Source organism: Nematostella vectensis, chromosome 11 (genome assembly GCF_932526225.1).
Source record: "Nematostella vectensis chromosome 11, jaNemVect1.1, whole genome shotgun sequence".
Taxonomy (NCBI): Eukaryota; Metazoa; Cnidaria; class Anthozoa; order Actiniaria; family Edwardsiidae; genus Nematostella; species Nematostella vectensis.
In genome coordinates, this window is record NC_064044.1 from 3,272,684 (window position 1) to 3,296,085 (window position 23,402).

At 40.5% G+C, this 23,402-nt stretch overlaps 4 protein-coding genes across 4 annotated transcripts; 1 reads left to right on the forward strand and 3 right to left on the reverse strand.

Moving 5' to 3' along the window:
• Nucleotides 1-868: 868 nt before the first annotated feature.
• On the reverse strand, nt 869-2,980 carry LOC116616898 (syndecan-2). Its single transcript, XM_032379075.2, has one exon. The coding sequence runs from the start codon at nt 2,612-2,614 to the stop codon at nt 1,934-1,936; it is 681 nt and encodes a 226-aa protein (XP_032234966.1). The 5' UTR covers nt 2,615-2,980; the 3' UTR covers nt 869-1,933.
• Nucleotides 2,981-4,915: 1,935 nt separating this feature from the next.
• On the reverse strand, nt 4,916-7,413 carry LOC5509985 (ectonucleotide pyrophosphatase/phosphodiesterase family member 5). The gene has a single exon (XM_032379092.2). The coding sequence runs from the start codon at nt 7,365-7,367 to the stop codon at nt 5,952-5,954; it is 1,416 nt and encodes a 471-aa protein (XP_032234983.1). The 5' UTR covers nt 7,368-7,413; the 3' UTR covers nt 4,916-5,951.
• Nucleotides 7,414-8,477: 1,064 nt separating this feature from the next.
• Nucleotides 8,478-15,261, forward strand: LOC5509995. The gene is made up of 12 exons (XM_032379060.2): nt 8,478-8,702; nt 8,779-8,891; nt 9,128-9,313; nt 9,825-9,895; nt 10,216-10,317; nt 10,813-10,885; nt 11,223-11,361; nt 12,229-12,397; nt 12,895-13,055; nt 13,423-13,559; nt 13,715-13,834; nt 14,233-15,261. Exons 1-12 carry the CDS (start codon nt 8,636-8,638, stop codon nt 15,145-15,147), a joined length of 2,253 nt encoding a protein of 750 aa, XP_032234951.1. The 5' UTR covers nt 8,478-8,635; the 3' UTR covers nt 15,148-15,261.
• A 500-nt stretch (nt 15,262-15,761) lies between these two features.
• On the reverse strand, nt 15,762-22,971 carry LOC5509993 (double-strand-break repair protein rad21 homolog). Its single transcript, XM_032379061.2, has 5 exons — nt 22,834-22,971; nt 19,999-20,388; nt 18,687-18,955; nt 18,075-18,269; nt 15,762-17,708 (listed from the first exon to the last, which is right to left on the reverse strand). Exons 2-5 carry the CDS (start codon nt 20,370-20,372, stop codon nt 16,843-16,845), a joined length of 1,704 nt encoding a protein of 567 aa, XP_032234952.1. The 5' UTR covers nt 20,373-20,388; nt 22,834-22,971; the 3' UTR covers nt 15,762-16,842.
• Between the last annotated feature and the right edge of the window lie 431 nt (nt 22,972-23,402).

Here is a 23,402-nt window from a genome sequence, read left to right on the forward strand (position 1 = left end):
GGGGTTTATGTGAATAAATTTTTCATTGCACGAACTTGTCTGGGTTAGCCGATTTATAAGGTGGTGGGGCGTCTATTTCCAGTGATAGCGTACCGGTACTGGAAGTTACGGCTATGCCTAGTCCACTGCTTTGGCCATTATTACTAATCTTTTACTTTTTGGTAGAAAGGAACGAACGAGCCATATGATTCCGATAAACTACTCAGAAATTTCCCATTTCTCTGAATTGGGGGAAAATGACTTTCATATCCTTGGCTTAAGGAAATAAGCCATGTAGAAATCTTCGAGGGGTCTAGTTATCACACCGACGCTTTACTGAATAATAGATTCAAGAAGGTTTAGTACGCTCTCACCCATCAATTGTCCTGACACATGCAAGCATAATACAACTGCAGCGCTAACCAATAAACTAGTCTTATGAAATCGGGTCAATTCCTCTCCGTTGGTAACGAATAACGATCTAGTGTTTTCAAGAAACAACGAATTCAATAGCCTGTAGAGTAGGCTTAAAAAAAATAGATTAGCCGGAACCAGCTTTGGAATTCAAATGTGATAAGTTGTCTTCAGAAAGATGTGCCGACCTAGAATAACTCGTGTTCCCTTCCCGCTTTCTCGTTAGAGATTATATTGTCCTCTTCCCGAGGCGTAAATACAAGTAGATCATTTCCAAAGGTTCTCAGACAACTCATGGTCATTTTAGAATAAAACACGTTTTGTTTTGGGGAGGAATCGGTATTGTTTCAGAAAGAGTGTTTGGATTATTGAGCGCAGCTTGTTGTGTGAAAACATTCGTTTGGTGCCGGACTACGCGAACCTTTGCTGATCAATATCGGCCTAAATCACCAGATCAGTAAACAACACTACAAAATCTAGCAAAGTGTTTATTCAATACAAAATTGCTAACCGTTACAGAGAATATTTTTAAGACCGAGTTTATCAAACGTAAATTATTGATGATTTTGTAAAATGGTTAGCACATTTTGAATTTCCTATAAATACCAATACTTATCGTTTACATACAATGTGCCGTCGTACGGAGTAACTAAAAAACCTCTCAATACTAAGCAGTGGATATATTTTCCTTTTACAAAAATACGGCGAAAATTAACTGTAAATGTGGACGCGGTTAATTTGGTCGGGATATCTGAATGAAATAAAGGATACCTTCGCTTGAATAGTTCGGCTCATTAAGTTTCTAAATATCTTTTTGTACGCGCAACTTTTAACAGGAATTGGAAACAACATGGTTACCCAAGTGAATAATAGTTTGATTTTAGTTCCAAAACTAGAATAATTTAATACCGAAAAGTAATTCGGTTTCAAATTTGTCATATTTGCTGATCTTTCAATACCTTATGTGTAAAAACAAATTCACGCCAAATAAAGCGTGAATACTCGCATCTGAAATGACTGAACACTGACCCTGAAAAAGTACCCGATTTGAATACATATCTACAATGAAATCCACATAAAATCAAGTGATTGTAAAATATAGTAAAACAAGATCCAGAGAACCCATTTTAGTGCTCTAGAACGCACGGAACCCATTTTGATGCTTGAAAAGCCATTACAGTGCCCGCGCAATACGAAAGCAGGCTACAAAATAATTCCCCAGGTCTTGCCCTGTTTAAAACTCAGTCGATTAGAGTGTGGTAAACTTATATACTTGGATTATCGAGACCGTCTAAACCACCAATTTCTTAATGATAAGAATGGAATGGCGGGTCGAACTGATAGATATTAGTAAGTTGGTCTAGTTGTGTCACTGTCCTCGTGAGTAACACATGACAGCACCTAGCTCACTTTAGAACCAGAAATCTGCTCCCCGGTGAAAATAAAATGTTTTTCTTTTCCGGTCCAAAGACAAAGTAAAAATCCTGTAGTCTTTTCTGTACAAAGCCAACTCCTGATGCAGAACCCTCCTCGCTTGAACTCAAACAAATGCCTCCTTGCCGGGGTCACCGCGAAGTTTATTTGTATCTTTGTACGCGTTATCCGTAAGAGCATAGCTCCCTTCATCTCTCTTTCTCAGGCGATACACCAAGAAAGCAATAAGGATAATCGCACACACTCCCCCTACAACCACGGCAGCAATGACTTCGTTTGTAAGGACTTTTAGACGCTTTTTCTCTGATACTCGGGCCTGCATGTCACCTTCTTTCGGATTCTCGGGGTCGGTCTCCATCACATCGTCCTCTGTAGTCGGCTTGACAAATTCCGTCGGTTTTTCAGTCGGTTTGACCGGTTCTGCAGTAGTGATTTCTACCTCCTCGGTTTCAACCTTTGGCTCCTTTGTTTTTCTGTCTTTTGGTTTTGGTTTTCTTGTAGAAACTTCGGGCGCTTTTGTGAGCTCTTTTGTGATGGTAACTTTTTCTGTGGGAATGATTGTGGTAGGAACGGCCTCATCGCCACTTCCAGATCCGCTCGAATCGCCCTGGATAGCCGAACCTTCTTCGCCATCTTCACCATCTCCCGAGACCGTAGGAGTCGGTTTTGCTTTCTTATTTGGTGGTTTTATAGTAGAAACATCGATGTCTATCTCTCCGTCCTCATCTATGAGAGCGGCGGCAAAACCGCAAAGAAATACAGCGAGAATTAAGAGAGTAATCTTCATACTGCCACACAATCCTCTCTAGATGTTAAAACAATGTCTCTGGATATCCTAGTTTGTATTTTGGTGTCGTTTATCCCTCTTTGTACTTCTGATTTTAGAGAATTTTCGCAATCCTTCACACTTCAATGTCTCTCCTTCGAGTTGTGTTTCTAAAAGCAGTCAACGCAGCATTGTGCCTCATACACTGTCAATCAAATGACGTCATGAGCCCATACCGAAAACCAATCACTTCAAACACACAAACTCCCGAAGTATGTGGTGTATTTCCTCCAAATCAGCGAGCAAAACCCAGTTTTGCAAACATTCAAGGACGTCTAATCACTTGAATGTTCTGCCAGTAATATTTCTTTCACCTGATTTTAGGTTAAACACCATGAAAACAAAATATTTTCACTGTCGAAGGATCTGTCGGGGAAGCGATACTGTTATCGATATCCGCCCGACAACGGCTCGTGACGTGGCGAAACACTCCCGTCTAGGAATCGGGGAAAGCCTATTTCCGGCTCACGCATTCGGAAACGACATCTTTTTAAAAATCGTATATTCTATCATATCAGAGCCACACATGATCTAGAATCCATGAAGGCGTTCTTGTGGTTCGGTGCTGACTGAATATTCTAGGATTGCGAATAAGTGAGTTTCTACATATGTAGATATTTTTAGAAAGTTACACAACACAATTTTCCCCCGGACGAAGGAAAAGTTCGTTGAAACATTAACAATTTCCCAAAATATTGGAGTAATTTTTTTAATCCCTTATCCTCTTTGCTATAAGACAATCGAGATACGAATATTCTTTCAGCCTATTCATTTTACATTATTGGGTACAATGAGGTTTAAAAAAAAGACTCATTTGGTCATTATTGTGAATAAGGTTTCTGGAGAAAAAAAACTATAAATAGCCATACGTCCCCTTCTCACTGCTTTTTAGTCCTTAAATGTGATAGAATGAAAAAAGATCTTGGCTGCTAAAAGCGTTTTTAGAATGGATTTGAAAAGCGGGCCAAAGGCGCGTGGGTCGTTTATGAATCCGGACTTGGAAAAAAGAAAGTGCTCTAAGTAATTTTCAGCGTCCGTTGTTAAAATAATATTATAATAGGACCAATAAAAAAGACCCGAATAGTCGTGATCGTAAACCAGAAGAATAAATACAATGCACCAAAAACTGGTATTCGCTTTTACCAAATTTTCGTCTTTAATAAGACTTCTTCAGGGCAGTCTCAATATCAGTTTTTGCATCATAGTAGGACCAGGTAGATTTACCGTTTTTGGCTGAAATAAGCGTTGCTTTAAAAAAGGCCCATGTTTAAGTTAACCGGCTAGTGTTGAATCCCCTCAAATGCTATAGAAATGCTAGTCAAATTGTGCTGCGGAGAAGAAATGCTGATAGAAGCCAGGCGCGCACACAGAAGGGTGCGCAGGATGCGCGCGCATCCCCCTTCCCCTTGGCGGCCAACAGGTGGGTCATCCCTTATTAATAAAGAATCTTCAAATACTATGCTTTTTCTATATGATTCCTATGACCCCCCCCCCCCCCCCCCCTCAGCCAATTCTGGATACGCGCCCGGAAATGGGCACCATTCAACCCCCCACCACAGCCACCACCACCTCCCCGCATTCTTGTATAGGTGCATGTATGGCTTGGCTTTTATTTACCAGGATTCAGCCATTTTGTGATCCCCATAAAGCAACCTTATTTGAAATAGGTGTGTACATACGTCACTTTCGATACAGTTCTGTTAAACACGAGGTTCCGCTATAAAAAGGGAAAGCTCCTTCCACTCTCGGGCTCGAATTTGCAATTATAATCATAACACTGCCAAGCTAGCAGTCACAATTTTTATGTCTCTAGTAAAATTGCTTATTTCAGAGCCTCAGTCGGCTGGAATAAAACTATTTTTGCACAGGTAACAAGGCATTTGTGCTAAGAGATTGATAAATTAGTGATTTGCTCTCCACTCAGGTTTTCGATGCAAACTTTTAAATTTTGGGCTATCCATAATCTAACGCATCTGCATAAATTATTCTTGTGCTGTGATGAACATGCTCGTATTTTAAAGCGCACACAGCTTGGTATAGCATTATTTTACTATAAATAGAACCATTTTAGGTGGACAAGTCTAGAAGTGACATTTAATAAGGTTTAGAATATAGAATTTGAATTGAGCGCTCAGAGCAATGGTCCTGACATGTTGACTCATTGACGGTTGATTGATAACTGATTGTTCTTGAGCCCCGGGGTGGGAGGAGCTTTCCCTTTTATAGCGGAACGTCGTGTTTAAGTGATCTCTTGTACGCGTCTTGTAGAAACATGGTAATGCTGTCAATGATAAACCATTATTGATACAATCATACGACTACTAGAAATTATCGCCTTAACTGGTGACAACTGCTATCACCGCGCTGTAGGCGTCTAGCAATACAACTAAAAGAGAAACCATTATTGACACAAGCAAACTAATTAAATGTGGCTCGCCATTTCTCTTGACAAATCGTAGGCGTATAATGGTACAACCTTCAGGGTAAACCATTATTAATACTATTAACGCATCTTTCAATTTCATGCTTTTCAACTGAAAAAAGCTATTTTTTTTACTTTGCAGGCGATAAAATAAAACTGCGAAATGGAGATCTATTTCAAGACTTGGCAATAAGATTTGACAATACTATTTGAGTGGAGTCACACTTTGCGTTGTGATTACGTCAGTGGAGCCAAAATCGTCCTGAAATACATGTGGCTTATACATGTGTTACACATACGTTAGACCGGTGAAACAGGGGATTTCAAGTAAAGAAAGCAAAAGCTTATGGTATACTCTCGGCCAATTTTCGCCCAATGTTCGGCTAATTATCGGCTAATTCATGGTTTACAAGGCGAATTAGAGTGACCGCAAGCTCCCGGTGCTTTTTGTGTGTCCCGTATGCTTATCATCAATCTGCCATTGGGAAAAGACCCATAGACCGTTTACTTCTAGTGTTATATACATATTTTTTTTTAGTATATTGGAGGACAAATTATTAAACAAACAAACAAAAAATACAAAAAACAAATGACCCCTCATAAGTATATGAATATTTTCTAAAAAAAAGTTCGGTTCACCCATGGTGTTATGAAGGTTCCTGGGGGCGAGCGCAAAAACGGACGCAGGGCAGGGGGGCAGGGGGCGTCCGTTTTTGCGCTTGTTCCCAGGAACCACGCGGCTTAAAATAAAAGGTGGCGCCCTATCACTGAAGGAGAGGGTTTTCCCCGATGATAACACCGACTATCGCCTGCAAGCAGGCTAGGTGGAAAAAAGCTACCCTCTCTACCACCATCTCTATCCATTAATGTATAAACTTAGAATAAGTAAAATGATGTAATGATACTAAAAATAGGCATCAACCCCGAGACCAGAACACCTACACTTCCCACCCCCCTCGGGGCCTGATTGACCATAAGCTGCATCATGTTGCTAAGGGAACCGTTGTTAGGGTGTGGCTGAATCCCTAGCAACTCGCACATCATTGGGTATATATCAACAGACCTAAGAGGACCATCAAAGTAGTACCCAGTCTTAAAGGCGGGACCGCGCGCATAAAAAATGGCTCCCATTCTCTCATCGGATGGGTATCCATGGTAACCATAAACCCAGTCGTCCGAAACATTAAACCATGCCCTCCTAGGCTTGAACCCATACCCGAACCCAGCTGAGACATAGATGGGAGGGACCCGGCGATTATTTTTGTAATGGAACGCTTCCGGTATTTCTTCCTTTTTGTACACCTTGACCTGGGGGTACTTCTGAATCATGTGGGTGGTTAGATTGGTGTAGATTTCGTCGAATTTCCCAGGTTTTGGCCATATGTGACCGAACGCTGTAGCTTCAGTTAGCATATAGGTTGCAGGGTCAATAAAGTCATCAAAGAAAATCACTCTACTTTTGTTGACAGTTGTGAAGCTGTGATCCGAGACAAATATCAAGTTGACCTTTTCGAGAAGACCGGCATTCCTGAGTGAGTCGATCATTCCACCAACAACAACCTTATCCACATGTTCGACCATTCGCCTAAACTTGTCCGAGTCTGGACCATACGAGTGTCCGACCCAGTCAGGTTGATCAGCATAAAACCCCACAAACTGCGGGGGTTTCTTTGACGTGAGCCAACTCATAATCTTTTCTATTCTCTTTGAGAAGGGGATGGTGTAGTTAGGGTAGCAGTGTTCGTAGGGAGGCCACTCTTTCCGGGTCTTATTCCTGTACTTCCACAATTCACTCGACGGTATTGCACTACAGTTGAGAAAGCACGTCAGTTTCTCGTAATACGTAGGCTTGATGTCGTAACTGAAGAAGCCTGGCCAAAAATGCAAACCGGAATCTTTGCCCATCTTTTGCAAGGTCAACCAAATCGGCTCAGATTCGTTCCAGAATTTTGGGTCGCCATTTGAGCAGTCGTGATCGAATATAAACTTCTCTTTATACGCGGGATCCCAGAATCTATTGGAGACAATCCCGTGGCTTTCAGGGTAGAGCCCCGTCATGTAGGTTTGATGGTTGGGCCATGTTACACTGGGTGTCACGACCTTCATGTATTTCGCTTTGACTCCAGTTTGCGCCATGAAATCCAAATTCGGCGTATTGAATCGCTCAGGAAACTGCCATCCTAGCCCGTCCGTGGACACTAGAATGACAGGTGAGCCACCAGATGGGCTTGTACTTGTAGGGCGGATTAAACACTGCACTAGTGGCAGCAGAATCACCAGCAGCCCAAACATGACGAGGGTCTTTAGACGTGCTTTAGGCGAAATGTCGAAATAATCGCGTGACGCCTGTTGTATTGACTACTCGCGTGACGCCTATTGTATTGACTACTCACGTGACGCCTATTGTATTGACTACTTGCGTGACGCCTATTGTATTGAACTGCGTGCCACGTATCGACTTGCGTGACGCATTTTGTATGAACCTGCGTGATACCTATTGTATCGACCTGCGTGACGCCTATTGCATCAATCCGGGTGTGCTCCACTTGTTCCCCTCCTCCCCCATCAGAGAAAATGCACCACATGCCCTCCCCCTCAATGAAAATGCACCACATGCCCTCCCCCTCAAAGGAAATGCAACACATGCCCTCCCCCTCAGAGAAAATGCACCACATGCCCCCCCCTCAGAGAAAATGCACCACATGCCCTCCCCCCTCAAAGAAAATGCACCACATGCCCTCCCCCCTCAAAGAAAATGCACCACATGCCCTCCCCCCTCAGAGAAAATGCACCACATGCCCTCCCCCCTCAGAGAAAATGCACCACATGCCCTCCCCCCTCAGAGAAAATGCACCACATGCCCTCCCCCTCAAAGAAAATGCACCACATGCCCTCCCTCCTCAGAGAAAATGCAGCGAACTTCTGATATTGCCTATAATTTTAACGTATTCGAACCGCGGGCGTGGTTGTGATGCAACCAAGATGCAGAAATTATTTTGAAAAGGCTAGAGGGTACGCAAAAGGGCGCAAAAAAAACAAAAATGTGAACTTTAGAAGCACACTAGCATACACACATTGGCACCAGTCGGGCCAAGACGGGACGCTAGCACAGTCTATTACCCGTGCAGTTCGGCAACCATGAACAGCTGTTTCGTCCTTATTAGGACTCGTCAGCATGGCATAGCCGGTTTGCCTCAGTTAAACTTCATCGGCAAAGCCATGCTGACGAGTCCTAATAAGGACGAAACAGCTGTCCATGGTTGCCGAGCTGCACGGGTAATAGACTGTGCTAGCGTCCCGTCTTGGCCCGACTGGTGCCAATGTGTGTATGCTAGTGTGCTTTTAAAGTCCACATTTAAAAAAACAAAAGTTACTAGACCCAGCCCCCAAGGACGAGTATTACCCAGCGCGCTCTGCGGTGGAGTCATAGAGAAGAGAAGCGCGATCGTGATTGTTGAGAAATGTTTTGCTGTGAAATGTAAAAACTCTAAAATGTGATATCCGAAGGAAACTTAAGCATCCTGTTTTGACAGAAAACAAGGAAACAGTGCTTCAGCTCAATGAATGTGGAGACTGTAAGCCCTGGAGAAGAACGGATCGATGGATGTGCGGAAAAATCGGCTTCTTGTAAGCAACTATCTGAAAGTTGTACATTTTTAGAAAGAAACTATCTTTGAATTATCCCTACACTTGGTTCTTATAGCTAATGTCAAGGAACAGGAGCCACAAAAACGCCCCAAGCAGCCGGACAGTAAGAGATTTGAGCGGGAGATCGAAACTCTGAATGGGAAAATACGAGAGAAAGAAGCTAAGCTGGTATCCTTCTTTAAAAAGTGTTGTTGTTTACAGTATGAGGTTTAAGCTTATATGCACGCTTTTGATTTGATCGTAAACCTTGTTTGTATAAAAAAAAACCCATTAGCTTTCTATTCTAACACGATGTATTCGATAGTAGCTATACCACTACTGTTTCAATAACTATTGATAAGGACTAATTTTGTCTCCAAATTACCGCGTTTTATTTTGTCATGGTTTCTTGACTCGATTAAAAGCACTCACTACAAAAACCTTCTCCACGATCGAGGTCCGCTTCAAACTCAAGCATCTACGCATGGAAAGACAAAGATACTCTGCTTGCAGAGTTGCGTTCATATAAAGTTAACAGAGAGAAAGATATTGAAGCCAGACAAAAGATAGACATCGAGCTCAAAAGACTCACAACTCTTGTACAGCAAAAGGTGACAAAGATAATCTTTACGGTACTATTGGTATAGATACTATGTATCTGATTTGCCCTATGGCCATCATGTAGTAAATCTCAATTTAAAATTTATCATTAGTTGAGCATATCAGGGGCTGTGAAGTGTGTTTTTGAAGAGGGGGCATCATATCACGATGAAGGGTGGGGGGGGAGCTGAATTACAAAGAATGTATGAAAAAGTTTATCATGTAGGAGGGGCTAAAGCTTCTCGGTCTGTATGTACTATTAATCAATTTTAATATTTACATAAGTAAGATTGATAAAAAAAAGGTGTTGCCATTAGTTAGAGCAGATCGTTTTTACACTTTTGATTATAGGTAAATAAGACAGGGGAAAAACAAATCATAACACCAAAACAACATCAGAATACACGCTTGCATGGGCGGGGGCTGGTAGTTCTGAACAATGAATACTGATCTGAAAAAATACTGCTACTACTACTATGGTACTGTACTAGCACTGCTTATCACCCTTTTATTTATTGATAGAATGACGCATGCCGCAAAGCTCAAGCTTGTTTAAAATACAAGTCAGAATCTAAGACTGATGAAGCAATAAGGTCAGTTCCATGTCTTAAAGAAATAATCTAATAACCTTTAGGAAGAAATGTGAATATATTAGACCTAGATAAAGATTAAAATATAAAGGACTTAACATAACAGGTCAGTGAATATTCTTATAGTTCTATCTGTTTTCTATCCCAAACAACCCCATGCTGTTATTAGGAAACTTGAGCATTAAGTGGAATTACACCAGCTCTGAGTTTTTCTAACTTTTTTACCCCAATGACCTCTCTTTTTACCCCTATAATCTAATTCTTCAGAGCCACTTGTTCGATTGCAGTTCTAGGTTTCCCTGATGGTCTGTTTTTTTTTTCAGGAGACTCGAGCATCAACTAAGAGTGCAGCAGCTGAAACTTCGAGATGAGACAAGGATAGTCACAGAGATTGATGCACTGCGCCGGTCAAAGAAGATGATTCAGTAAGTAGAACATAACTAGACTTTAGGTTTGGTTGATTCTTTATGTTTTTAATTTTCTTCATATGGATACCATATAATGCTCATTTGCACAAATAATTTTAAAATCTGTATTTTGGTCAATCTTCTGAAAAAAAGGCAGTGAACTGGAATGACTGGGTTGAATCATTTGTGACATAGATCAAATTGTCAATAAAATTACATAAGAAAATTTATGTACATGCTATAATAGTTCCCGTATTCATGTCTTAGTTATTGTTGGATATTGTTGTGTGGTTACAAATTTTCCTGTCATCTTTATATCTCAACCTGGTAATCAACTGATTATTTAACCTGCAAAATTAGCAAACATTTTATAGTCTGTGGGTTTTTCTTGCATTTAATCATGCACGCTGCATGTGCAATCAAGAATGGCAACATTCCAACCAGTGTGCACTGTTTTTGAAACCTACAACAATTATTAATTATTTCACTAACATTGAAATAATTGTGTTCCAGTGAATTTGTGGCATTAAAAGCAGTGTTAGATCAGTTGAGAGACAAACAGAGAGCCCTACGCACAGAACGAGATGTGAGTAACTTTGGGTGCTATTTTATTGATTCAATAGAATAACACTAGTGAATTTTGTGTATTTTGTTTAAAAACAAGCAAGTGGAAGATGTGCAGTAAAGGAGCTCTTTGAAGACATCTCTATAAATATATGCAAAAAACAACCAATTTAAAATTTCACCCAAAATGACCCTGAAATCCCTAGTGCGTCTGGTGCCACTTCAACATATTTTCAGACACTTTGATCTAACTGAAAATGCAAAGTTTTTTTCCTCCCCACTGCAAACTTTCACCTTTTTCATTGTGTCATGGAATAAGGCTAACTAGGCTGGTCTGGATGTTTTTGTCGGTGTTGCAGATTTGTACTAAGAGAATCAACACTCTGAAAACAAAAGAAGACGAGATCAAGAACATCTTGGATGAGCAGAGAGGCAAGGCTGAGGAAGTTCGGGCTTTACAAAAGGAGACTGAATCTGAGAGAGCACTTTTGAAAAAAGGTACACCTTGGAGTCCAATGGCTGATACCCTCTTGACTTGTGTCCATTATTAGCGGCTGTATGCTTTATGGAGATAAACTTTCTATTAAAAAATACAATTATGATAATATCATGTCATAAAGCAGGCAAATTGTTCTGACAATTATGGTGACTGGAAGTGTGTGAATATTTGTATAATCAACATTGTAAGAAGCCCAGCACAACCCTTGCCCCTACAGTTTCCACACTAACTTCTAAATGGTGAGCTATTGTGTTAAACGTAACTTATAGAGCTAAGGGAAGTACATGCGGACTGGGGACGTTTGGGACCTGTCGGTATGGAAGAAGGATGGAGAAGGACAAGAGAGGTCTAGGGTGGTGTGGGGCTACGCTGTCTATGCAAATTACATTCCAAGGATGCCATTTGACTAGCTGCTATGTCCCAATCATCGATAAAAAGCTAGAATTTAAGTTAAAAAAATCATTTCTTACAGGTTTTTGAATGGATTGTTAAAAAAAATGGGGATAGTGCCATCGCTCTCTTATCCTGCACCGGTGTCAGGGTTTTCGTACTGATTAAAATCAGGCAGAAAATCGTGCTGAAGCTCATTAACATACTTAGTATCGACTCATATTCTGAGACAAACTTATATCGCTCTAAACTTGTAGAATTGAGCTTCTTGGGAAGAAAACACCACAGACGGATACATTTACATCGCAACCAATTTTATTTCATGAATTAGAGCATAAAGATATAACTCATAGATGTTTATTTTTGTGAATTCGTATGTCCTTAGAAATCATTCACTGATGCGGTTGGGAGGCCTGTGACTAAAGTAGTTGTTAATCTTGTTTATTTACTGCTTCATTTGATTTTTTTTTAATTAGAAATTGATGGCCTTTATGACCAGAAAAGAGCATTAATTGCTGCATTCAACCATGAAAAAATTGAGTACTTCAACAGTCTTCGCGAGGCCAAGCTCCAGAACAGACAGAGAAAGAGAGAAGAGTCCCAGAAACACACAGAAGAAAAGCGATCCATGCAACAAAGAGAAAGGTTAGTATAAACCTAACAAAAGTTAAGTTCAGAGTGTCCAACATGAAATTTTGATTTTGCTTATCTCCCCCACCCACTAAACATTTACAGTATGACACCCCTTATGTTAAAAAAGTTTATTATCCCCCCCCCCCCCTCCAAAGCATAATTTTCTAGCCCTGAAAGTTATTGCAAGCTATAGTCAAGGGTGTTGCTCTGTAGTGCCAGTGCCTATTAACACTGGGTTCCAAGTTTGATTCCCTGTTCCAATGCAAGCTGAGGAATTTTTTAACATGTTTACTCTGGGAATTTTAATTTTTCACCTTCCACATTTCTATCCTTCTCTTTGGTCAGACATGAGTTGTACTATGCCAACAAGTTGCCTTAGACTCCTTCCTATGCATTTCACTCAATCATGGTGTATCTGTACTCTTGAAATTCAGCATTCTAGCAGCGAGGAGGGGATTAGTTTCTTAAATTTATTAATTCATTCTACTTTATAATTTGCGCTTCACCAGGGCCACAAGAGGTCCCTCTCCCCCACCCTACCAAGCAGAGCTGGCACTGTGTGACACCCTACTAGACTACATGGAGCGCTTGACGCCCAGCCAGCAATCCGAGGAGCCGAGCCAGTCAAGGGAAGTGTCAACTACGCCCTCACCTGAACCTCTGGGTCAAGGTAATGGGTAACGGTGGTAGCCTCTACTGTTAATTATTTTAACTTGAATGATAGGACAATTGCATGTTTGCATTAAACAAATTCATTATTCGTAAAGAATGAAAAAGTGTGTAACATAATAACTTAAAATCTTCCTGATAACCTTGCCGTGTGTACTAAATGGAAAGTAACCAATTTTTTGTGAAATTGTTTTCATAGGATCTAGTTGGTTTACTTTATATAACAACAAGTTTAAAGTAAACATACACCCTGTACTATTTGGAATCCATTTCCATCAACCTGATTAGAAATGTTCAAGCCACAATATTGCATTTATTTGAAAGAATTTAGTGATGGAAAGTAAAGCTGTGAACTTGTTATGTTGTAGCTGTGAGCCCGCGTAATGAAGAGTCCGGTGTGTATCTAAAGAAGAAAGGAGATGACGACCTGGAGGGGCTGTTTGCTGGTACAGCCAAACGATCAAAACGTGAAAGCAAAAAGAACAGGAGAAGCCTAGCCAGAGAGGTATAACAAGGTTTCAAGACTAGGGTTTGGCAAGATTGTATAGTCTTAATAATTGGTTCGGCTAATCATAAATTCTACGTAAACTAGACACAAACGCCTATGTACATTTCTTCTTGTTTGTTCTAGTTGCATAATTTTTACCTTGTGTCTTCTAGCTGCCTAAGAAGCTCGTGCTACATCCAGCCGTGGTTGACCAGTTCTGCTCGTTGCGGCTTTCCCCGCCCTCTTCTGTGGCAGATATCCCACGTGCAGTTGCCGACCTTAATGACAAGAAGGTACCGGTACATAGCAATAAGTACATCTAACCTCAGAGAAGCCACCACTCTGGGTACAACTTGCGTGACATGTTGCGTGACGCTTAGCAAATTAATGGAGCATTTTTTTTATTATATGATCGAATTTTTTTTTCTGTAATTTAATTGGATTTAGTTCGCCTCTGAAAAATACATTTTATTTTTTTAGTCTGGTGTGACAGTAAATCTTTGTTGCAAAATTAGGACACAGGTTCCGCTCAATGGTTTTGGCCAAACATCGACAGGATAGAAACAAGCGGGGGTTCTGCGGTAATAAACGAGCGCGCAGGGCAAGAATCTGATTCCGCCTTTGGCTTAACCCTTCGCTTTATAACAATCTAATGTTTATGTTTGATTTATGTGATTTGTATTGTCAACAGGATTTCTTCGCTTCTGGTGCCGAGCAAGGTACATCCTCTAGTCAGCTTACCTCCACCGCCTCCTCCCTCTCCGAGGACTCCTCATCCCTTTCGCGCTCCGATACCCCCAGCACTCGACCGGGCTCAGTTGCTAACTCTGAGTTACTTGAGGTTGACTTACAGATCGCCACAGCTTTGCAACTCGGAGATGAATCCTTTTCTCAGCATTCGTTCGCCGACTCGCAAGACTTCTCAAGTGACGAATTCCCAAGTCTCCCCTCCATGTCCTACCCAGTCCCCCCTCACACTACTGCTGATGACATTGGTGCTGAAACTAGTGCATGGGTCCATAAAGTTATTGACACCGTGAATGGCGGCTCTGCTAGAAATGGAGTGAGTAAAGAACTTGCGGCAAACGGGGACACCAGTTCTGCCATGGAACCCACAGTGGGCGATTTAGAAAAAAGCGTTAATCATCAAATAGACGTTAACGCGGAGGTGACTTTAATAGAGAATACTAATATCAATAGGGACAATGCCGAGGAAAGACTTGATGATCTTCAAAAAAATAACAAAAACGGATCATATTGCAAGCAAAGCACGAATTTGGATACCATTGACAAACTCGTTGAGAACGAAATATCTGGTAAACAGAACAACTCGGAAAGCGAGGAAAAAGTTTACACCGAAAACTCTAAAAGTAGTGGCTTATCACACGCCATGTCGAAAACGGATGATATTGCAGCTCTACCAGGCGAGGAGAGCAAAGAGGAGTTACCCCCCGAACTGATCCATCCATCGAACTGCAGCAGTAAGTCTATGATTAAAACAGACGATGTGTACAGTAACGGAGAAACTCCTGATATTTTGAACGATCTGGACGAGACGAGAGTATCACCTCCTGCTGTCAATAATTTTGAGAAATGCCCAGCGTGAGTGACATACGCCAATCAAAATTGATTTACGCCCAAATGAAATGCTTTTTAGCCCGTGATTCGTAACACTGTCATACTTTTCTTACATATTGTAATAAAATCCAGAATTGCTATACTATTAGTATCAGAGTATCTTCTCTCGGTGACACGCGCTTTGCTCTCCCCATAAGGCCATTTAAGAAAAAAAAAACTAGGAAAACAAATTACGATTTCGCGAATAAACTGGTCTGAAACTCAACAAAACTGACAGATACGAAGGCTATTGTGCATTGTGATTACGAGAGCCCCCCCCCCCCCCCCCCCCCCAGTAAAAATGTCCAATTTAGTAATTTGGCGTTAAAATTAATATTGACCACACCCATTGTGCTATCTTATATTTTCTCGCTGGCATGTGTCCTTTTTAGGGGGAGTCCCCCTCTTCGGGCTAAAAAAGTGTTCAACGCCGATAGCGCAACGAACGAACGCCGACGGGAACCCGAGGATGGGTCCATGTTTTCAGTAAGATGCTACAATGGTACCTATATAAGGCAGCCACTATGCAAAGTCCAGAAATATTGGTGACTCGATCACTGCATCCTATACCTCTATAAAGCGGCAACTTCACAAAACAACGACTCTATTATAATATAATTTTATTTCTAAAAACGTAATTTCCCAAGCGTTAAAAGTAAAACATACAATGTGATCATGATAAGAATACTTTGAATATTTAAGACCAAATATTATTTCCTATATTACATTCGGTACTCTGAGGTTTATACAAGTTACGTACATTTTCAAAATAATTGATTCAACATGCATCGATATTACTCATCATCGAGTAGGTCATTTTGCCTATCAGGCGTCTAGGAAAAATAAGTCGATTTCTAAGAAACCCATGGTAAATGCTGCTAACAAACCATAAGCTCCACCGGTGACAATGTTCTATTTACTTTCTATTATTAATTGTACAGGCGAACCTCCAATATAAATAACATGCTCAAGACGGAAAAAATGCGTCCGATAAAGAGGCTTAATTAAAGGATTTGATAGAAGAATTTGAAAAACTTTGGAAAGCGTCCGATGATTAGATGTTGTTCGCCTAATGGATGTCAGTATTCAAGAGGTTAAACAACAGGTCCGGGAGGTGCTTGTTTGACTAGTTATAAATAGAGAAATCAACCTTTGTCTGAAATGATTTCAGACAGGCTTTCAATGATAAGCAATTCAATGCCTGTTTGAACCAGACGTGTAAAGGGTTCATGAATAATCGAGGTGTGGCGGTAGACGCGATTGTATTTTATAAGTAGAACAATAGCTTCGATTTGTACACGGATGATACTAAAAATGCTAAAACTTATCTACAGTGAGATGACGAAAATAAAGAAATACAGATAAAAGCATTAAAATGAACCGTGACCATCTATAAAAGCGAATATCTGCGCAGGTTGTATTTCGCATATGTGAGAAGTTAATTTTGTTGCGCCGCGTGAAAAGCGCGCGCGTGCTTATTTTGCCGACTGCACATCACGTGAAAAACGCGTAATGTCATACGCTCGCTTTTTTTTTGGCAACGGCGCGTCACGTGACAAACACGTGATATTATACGCTCCCTTATTTGCATGCATTTTGAAATGCATGTGATAAACACGCCCACGTCCTCTGGATGACGCCCTTGTTTTAAAACCCGTCGAAATACTTGGCGAGCAGCAAGAGTTTAGCACGCGACCTCAAAGTGTGGCCCCTTGCTGACCATAATGTTGCCAAACAAGTCTTTCTGTGAGAGACTGACGCTGTTATCCTTGTACAATAGCAGACAGCTGTAGAACTTGTACGCGGCCTGCTTCCTCGTGTTCTTCTGCACGAGGCTGTTCAGGCACACAGTGTTCTTTTTGTTGAACTCTTTTTTGAGCGCGGAAAGGAGCTGATGCGTTCGCTTGGTCCATCTTCTGTTCTCGAACTGCTCTTCCGTCTCGTTCTCGTTCTGGTCTTCGTCCATCTGCGAGGTATTGTCGGCGTCCTCTTTCGTCGGCGCTTCCTCTATAATCGTCTCTTCGGGGATTTCCGGAGTAAGCTCGTCCCCGCCGAAGTCAACGATCGGCACTTCGTGTGGTAGATCCTCGGCAAATGATACCCTGCTCTTGTTAAAAGATATGGGGGCTTTGTGGGGCTCGGGAACATCAGGCTCAATATCCTCAACTTCCATTTTCTCTTCGGATTCTTCCTCCTCCTCTTTCTGTGCCGAGTCCTCTGCTATCTTGTTCGTCAGATTCTCAGTAAAGCATTCCACCAGAGGCCCGGCAAAAAGCTCGACCATAGGGTTCGCGAACAGTTCCTCCACTTTAGATCTTTTCTTGAGACGCTTGCGTGTCTTGGTGGGAGGAGCAAGGGTGGCTGGTTTGACGATATCGGAGGTATCTGCGAGCTGGGTTTTGATCACTTCGGTTGATAAGATCTTCTCCTCGTCAACAATGAGTTTTCTCTTTCGTCGGCTGCGCTTGCCCTTTTGAACAACCTCGACAGGCTCCAGGACAAAGCCTTCCATCTCATTCTGTACTATGGTCAGTTCATTTGTGGTGTTAGCTGAGGATGGAGGAAGGACATTTAATTAGATCCAAGGCTTGATTACAGGGACACAGGGAGTTTTTTGATAAATAGAGGACCACTATGGAGGGGGTGCTTTTGATAGACTGCTAATAGCAATAAAGTTCCTTGCTGACATTATTCTTAAAATTTTGTAAACAGGGAATTTTAAAGCCAAAGTTTTCGATTTTCAAACTCTCTTTATAAGTGCACCCTCATGTATACCATTTCAATGACCTTGCCCATGTGTAAGGATTCAACGGTACATGTTTGATAGAAACCCTAATGTAGGCCAGCAGAGTTTTACTTATTTAATAATAAGTTTTTCTGAGTTTATTCTGACCCTGGTTAGGAAAGTTCTATTACCTGTTTCATTGATTTCTGGTACAGGTTCTTGTAGGGCTTCCTCTAAACCCAACTCATCTACAGCTGCTGTAGGTAGATCATCTATTCCAGGGACCAGGGCATCTCCTCCAAAGCCATCACCAAAACCATCGGCCAGGAAGTCAACGCCATCGCCGCCAAAACCGTCATCTCTTATAGGCTCGTCAAGAGCAATGTCTAATGTGAATAAACAAATGTCAAATCAGTGTTTCAATTTTTAATCACTGCCCTTTGTATTTGATAACCCATAGATAGTAACTACTGTACCCTATTTTGGATACAGTAGGAAGGGTTTGGGGTGGAGGGGGGTTTATGATCACCAAGGGTCACTAAGGCATATAAAATAAAAACTCTAAGTGCCCTTCAGCTTACTTCTTTTTTTGTTTTGAAAAGAGGGGCTTATTTCAAAATTATCTACATTAATATTGACATTTGGTGTCCTTTTCACATTTAAAGAAAGCAAGGATAACTCATTATCTTGAAATATGTTTCATCAACATCATGACATACAATTCTTATTTTACAGATTAGAACCTTGGTCACATAGCAGTACAGTTTTTTCAGACAAATTCAAAAGAAGAAAGTCAAACTCACCAATCTTGCTCCTCTCAAATGTTGAATCAGAGATGCCTTTGTTTTCTGTTTCATCTAGGGTGATCTTTGAGAGGTCTTTGGACTGGTAGAGTGAGTCTTCCATGACCTCCCCTTCCCTAAGAATTTCCTTCTCTCCATCCTGGTCAAATGGAATATCGCCAAACCCCTCATCACCAAGCAAATGATGGTTCACAACAAGGTCTTCCTTCATTGTAATCTCCTCTATTCGGCTTTGGTTCAGGGTGAACTGTGCTTGTATTTCAACATCACTGTAATTGGGAACACATGGAGGCATGATTGGTTAATACAATGGAATCTCTAACTTTGAATATTTTTTAGCACATGTGCAAATTATGTGCACATTTGAGCACACAATTCTTCTTATATCACTCAACGGAACTGAACTCAAAAAGTTCCAGGGGTTTAAACTAACAGTGTTTCCCTGCTAGCAGAGGCCTCTTTTATCTGTATTTGGTGGTCAATTTGGTGTATAAGCTGATCTAAGTTTACCAAAAAGCTTGGTAATATTTTCTTCGAGTCTAACAGTGTGATATTTACATTAAAGAAACTCGCCCAGATGTATTGAAATTTATCACACAAATAAGACAAAACTCGTCTTTGCTGTGTTTGCTGTTCACTCTTTTTAGTGAGGTTTTAGGTGATTGAAATTGAACAATTGTTTTCTTTTTTCGAAGAGGAGAACTAACCGAACTAATCAAACTAAGTTTGATTCATAATTTGCGACAAAACAAAGCAATGCATATTGACAGCTTTTCGCGATCCTACAGGTTTTGGCATGTCATGAGGTTGCTTAGAAACGCTAATGCATGCGCAACGAAAACAGTTTTGACTCATGGCAGAGGTCTGCCTCCTCGCGAATGTCAGCCCAGCGAAATACAGAGAAAAGAGGCCTCTGCTAGCAGGGAATAATAGTGTTAAAATTGTCATTATAATTGAAGGGATAACTAGAGTTGATATTTGAAAACATCAACTCACAGTGACCATGTTACATGAGGCAATATTTCCTGCACTTTGCACAGCAACAATTATGAATTAAACATTTTGCATGTTACAGAGGGATAATACATGCTCTCAATTTTCTATTGTAACTTGCAATGTGTCCCCAGTAAATTATAATTCAGAGTGGTTGCATCCTTCTTCTGGTAGAAATAAAGGGCATTGATTTACAGACTGCATTATGAGTTTCAACTCCTAACACAACGAGAATTGCTGTACAAGGAACAATCATGATAGCTGATAATAGCAATAAGTACAATATGGTACAAATAAGGAGGCAAGGCATCCTACTTACTTTAGCTCTGGTAGGGTCATATCCAAATCAGTAAAAGCCTCAGGGAGAGTAATGGCAGCAAAGGCAAGTTCACGGCCATCTTCCGGTAAATCCACAACACCTGGTCTGAATGCCATCTTGATTTTTACAAATGCTTCGCTGCAATCTGCTAAAAGGTACTTGGCTTTTCTGGAATATATCCTCACCACACCAAGAAGTAGGTGACCAGACGTTCTTAAAGCCATTTTCATCTTAGGGGAGACTATGCTCTCCACAGAGGACTTTATATCAGTCTCAAAGACTACAGATTTGCTGAGTTTTTTCTCCCAATGTGCAGCCAGCCAGACTCTGGCCATCGGCCCCTTCTTGGCAAGAATAAAAGTGTGGTAGAACATGGTGACTGGGCACAGGCTGAAAAAGAAAGCACAGTCAACTCTCTGTGAACTGACATTTACAAACTTTAGGTCAGATAGCAAGAATGAATATGAATACAAATTTGTAAATGACATTTCACCTATTTCACAAATTCGCAAAATTCATCACTTTAAAACCTTTGTAATCCTCTGTTATTTTTTTGTTATAAGAAAAGGTTAACAAATAAACTGTGTTTACTTTAATGGTGTACTATCGGCCAATTTTCAACTCTTTCATAGCTTTCTGGCTTCTCTCAACAGAGCTCTGCTCCGTTAAACACGAAACCGCGCTATAAAAGGGTAAGGACCGCCCACAATCGACACCTTTTGAATTCAAATCTGAAGTAAAGATGGCCGTTGGTAACGGAACTCGAAGCGGGACAATAAATTTCTTCGATTTGCTTATATATCATACAATTCAGAGGCAAAAATAAAACATATTTAGAAACTTAAAGTAGACTTCACATATGACATTAGACATCACATATGAAATCTAGAAGAACAAGAGGAGCTGATTCTCGCAAAAAATTGACCAATATTTGAGTTTAATTCGAATTATGCGCCGATTTATACATCACATATGAAATCAAGAAAGACAAAAGGAGCTGATTCTTGCAAAAATTTGACCAAGATTTGAGTTTAATTTGAATTACGCGCCGATTTCTCCGGGCCATTCATGAATCGTTTTCGTCTCTGCCATGTTTACGAGCCCACAATATATTTACAGCCGCTACACAGTATAGAACATGTGTGCAATGGTCCCTCAGGATTCGGGTTGAGCTGTTGAAGAATTTGGGGACGTTATTCACTGAAACATAACTGGCCTATACGGAATGCACTACACGATAGGCAGTTGTTGAGTTACAGAGCCTCTACTGACAATCTTTAGCCGTTAACAGCAAGAATAGCAATGGAAACGAGAAATTAAGTCCTATAGCAATTTTCCTGAAGATTTTAAAATTATTTCGCTTTTTTTAAAATCGTCTGTTTACGACTTGCAACATGACTTGCACAACAGTAGAATATTTATCAATCGCGGCTTGTACTGTACGATTCGCTCATCCTTTTATTAAGTGGTTAGAACTACTTTTTTTACCAAAGCTTTATTATATTACAGGTTTATTTCAAAGGAGGAATTCTGCAGGGGTAGCTTATAGGCTGAAATATAGATATTTTAGCTGCTACATTAAGTGTGAGATTGTGAGACTGAGATCACATAACAGCGCGTGTAATTGTAATTCAGCATATACCGGTGTTTACTGTCATTCTGCGGTATGTGAAACCCTTTTGAAAATTCATAGTAGAGTTTATGCTATGAATTGTTGTAATTTGAAATAATTCAAGCAGGATAGAGTAAAAATCTTCCTCTTTATTCTCATTGTTATTCAAAGTGCTACCGGGAGCTGTTGTCAGTCGGAGGGTGAATGACAACTGAAGGTGATAAACCCCTGGCACAGGCCCTTTTATAGCGCGGTTTCGTGTTTAAGTCAAATGACGAATGACAACTCTCTGCAAGAAAGTGGAGTTATAGCTTTATATTCCAAAGGTGATATGCAGATAGGCCACTTTACAGTTTCTGTTACTTAGACAATAGGCTAAATATATACATTAATAATAATTATTTTTTAGCTCATTTACATCCAACAGTAAATGACAGGATTTAATGTTCAAGTATTAATGAAATACCAGAAACAATATATTAGCTTTAAAAAGGCAAGAAGTGCTTAGGAAATTCTTTAAAATTTACCACAAACTGGAAAATATCACAAACTCTATTGTGTTGTCTTGAGAAACATTGTAAAAATATTAAAACCTACATTCTGTAAATAGAGCAGCCTATACTTTATTACCCTTTATGTCTTTAATAAAACATTATCACGATAAAATGTTTTTCATAAAAAGAGATGGGATGAGTTAACAACTACAAACCAAACAGGCATCGTGAACCGTACAGCTAATGCTGAATTTAGATGACACATACAACTAGCTTGCGCTCATTACGTAAAGAACTTTACCACCAGGAGCAATTTAATTTCTAAACAGCTGAATGATAGTTTAATTTAAGAGAAAAAAGTAATATGAAAGCGGTTCAGATGCACATCGTACATACAACAATGAAATTTATTAGGCATCCGTTTCTTCAATACAACAAACACGTTTTAGGTCCAAAATGAGCCATGTCTCTGCATATAAGCGACATATAGCAAAACCTAGATCATCTGAGATTTAGCAAGACATGAAAGGGCAAGCTGAGTCGGCTATCTGATAAAAACAAACGATAAAAACATACAATTCAAAACGACGCGAAGCCAAAACGTATACTATTGTTATCTCCGGTAACACCGATCGATTTTCCGCGCGAATTTCAAGCTGAAAATTTTCAGAAATAGCATAAAAGACGAGTGTATATATGTTTGAACATTATCATAACTTGCAAACGTACCTTTTCGTTTAAAATTCTTGGAGTTAAATGGGTAGAAATAAGCTTTTTTAGGCAAGTTAACATGCCGTGATTATTATTCAAAATGGCAGCCCGTTTCGAACCGTCGAACATTCCCGCCGAAACATAATCGGTCACGTGATGGAGGGAGGCGGACGCGCGCGCATGATCATTTTCGCGCTCTTTTGAGCGGGTTTCCCGCGGGACGGAGTGAGAGCTGTCCAGAACGCTGATAATAACTTTATGTGCATGGAATTGTTTGAAACAGGCCACTGCATCCTCGGAAACCCAGGGGTATTTCCACAGCTGCATACCTGTCAACTCTCCCACATTAGGCGGGAGTCTCAAGATTTTGGACCCCTTCTCCCGCTCTCCCGCGTTGAGCACCAAATCTCCCGCTTTTAAGCGATTTTTATCGCTTCTGAAAATTATTCTATAGAAAATCGTCATTTTGCCTATTTTCTTTTAAAATATTTAAAACAATTATTCCCTTGCGCAGCGCAATTTATCTAACACCCTCGTGAAATCTAGTGGATTTGTTCGCGAAAGCTTTCTTTACGGCAAACGCCTGC

What these genes read in the sequence shown, in the direction of transcription:
- LOC5509985 (XM_032379092.2), bottom strand. Translation starts at nt 7,367, where the DNA reads ATGTTTGGGCTGCTGGTGATTCTGCTGCCACTAGTGCAGTGTTTAATC.
- LOC5509993 (XM_032379061.2), bottom strand. Translation starts at nt 20,372, where the DNA reads ATGTTCTACCACACTTTTATTCTTGCCAAGAAGGGGCCGATGGCCAGA. An exon ending in ATGACCCTACCAGAGCTAAA is followed by an intron (nt 18,956 to 19,998) that starts GTAAGTAGGATG and finishes TCCCAATTACAG; the next exon opens with TGATGTTGAAATACAAGCAC. An exon ending in ACCAGAAATCAATGAAACAG is followed by an intron (nt 17,709 to 18,074) that starts GTAATAGAACTT and finishes CTCCATCCTCAG; the next exon opens with CTAACACCACAAATGAACTG.
- LOC5509995 (XM_032379060.2), top strand. Translation starts at nt 8,636, where the DNA reads ATGAATGTGGAGACTGTAAGCCCTGGAGAAGAACGGATCGATGGATGT. An exon ending in GAGAGAAAGAAGCTAAGCTG is followed by an intron (nt 8,892 to 9,127) that starts GTATCCTTCTTT and finishes CTCGATTAAAAG; the next exon opens with CACTCACTACAAAAACCTTC. An exon ending in CCCTACGCACAGAACGAGAT is followed by an intron (nt 10,886 to 11,222) that starts GTGAGTAACTTT and finishes TCGGTGTTGCAG; the next exon opens with ATTTGTACTAAGAGAATCAA.
- LOC116616898 (XM_032379075.2), bottom strand. Translation starts at nt 2,614, where the DNA reads ATGAAGATTACTCTCTTAATTCTCGCTGTATTTCTTTGCGGTTTTGCC.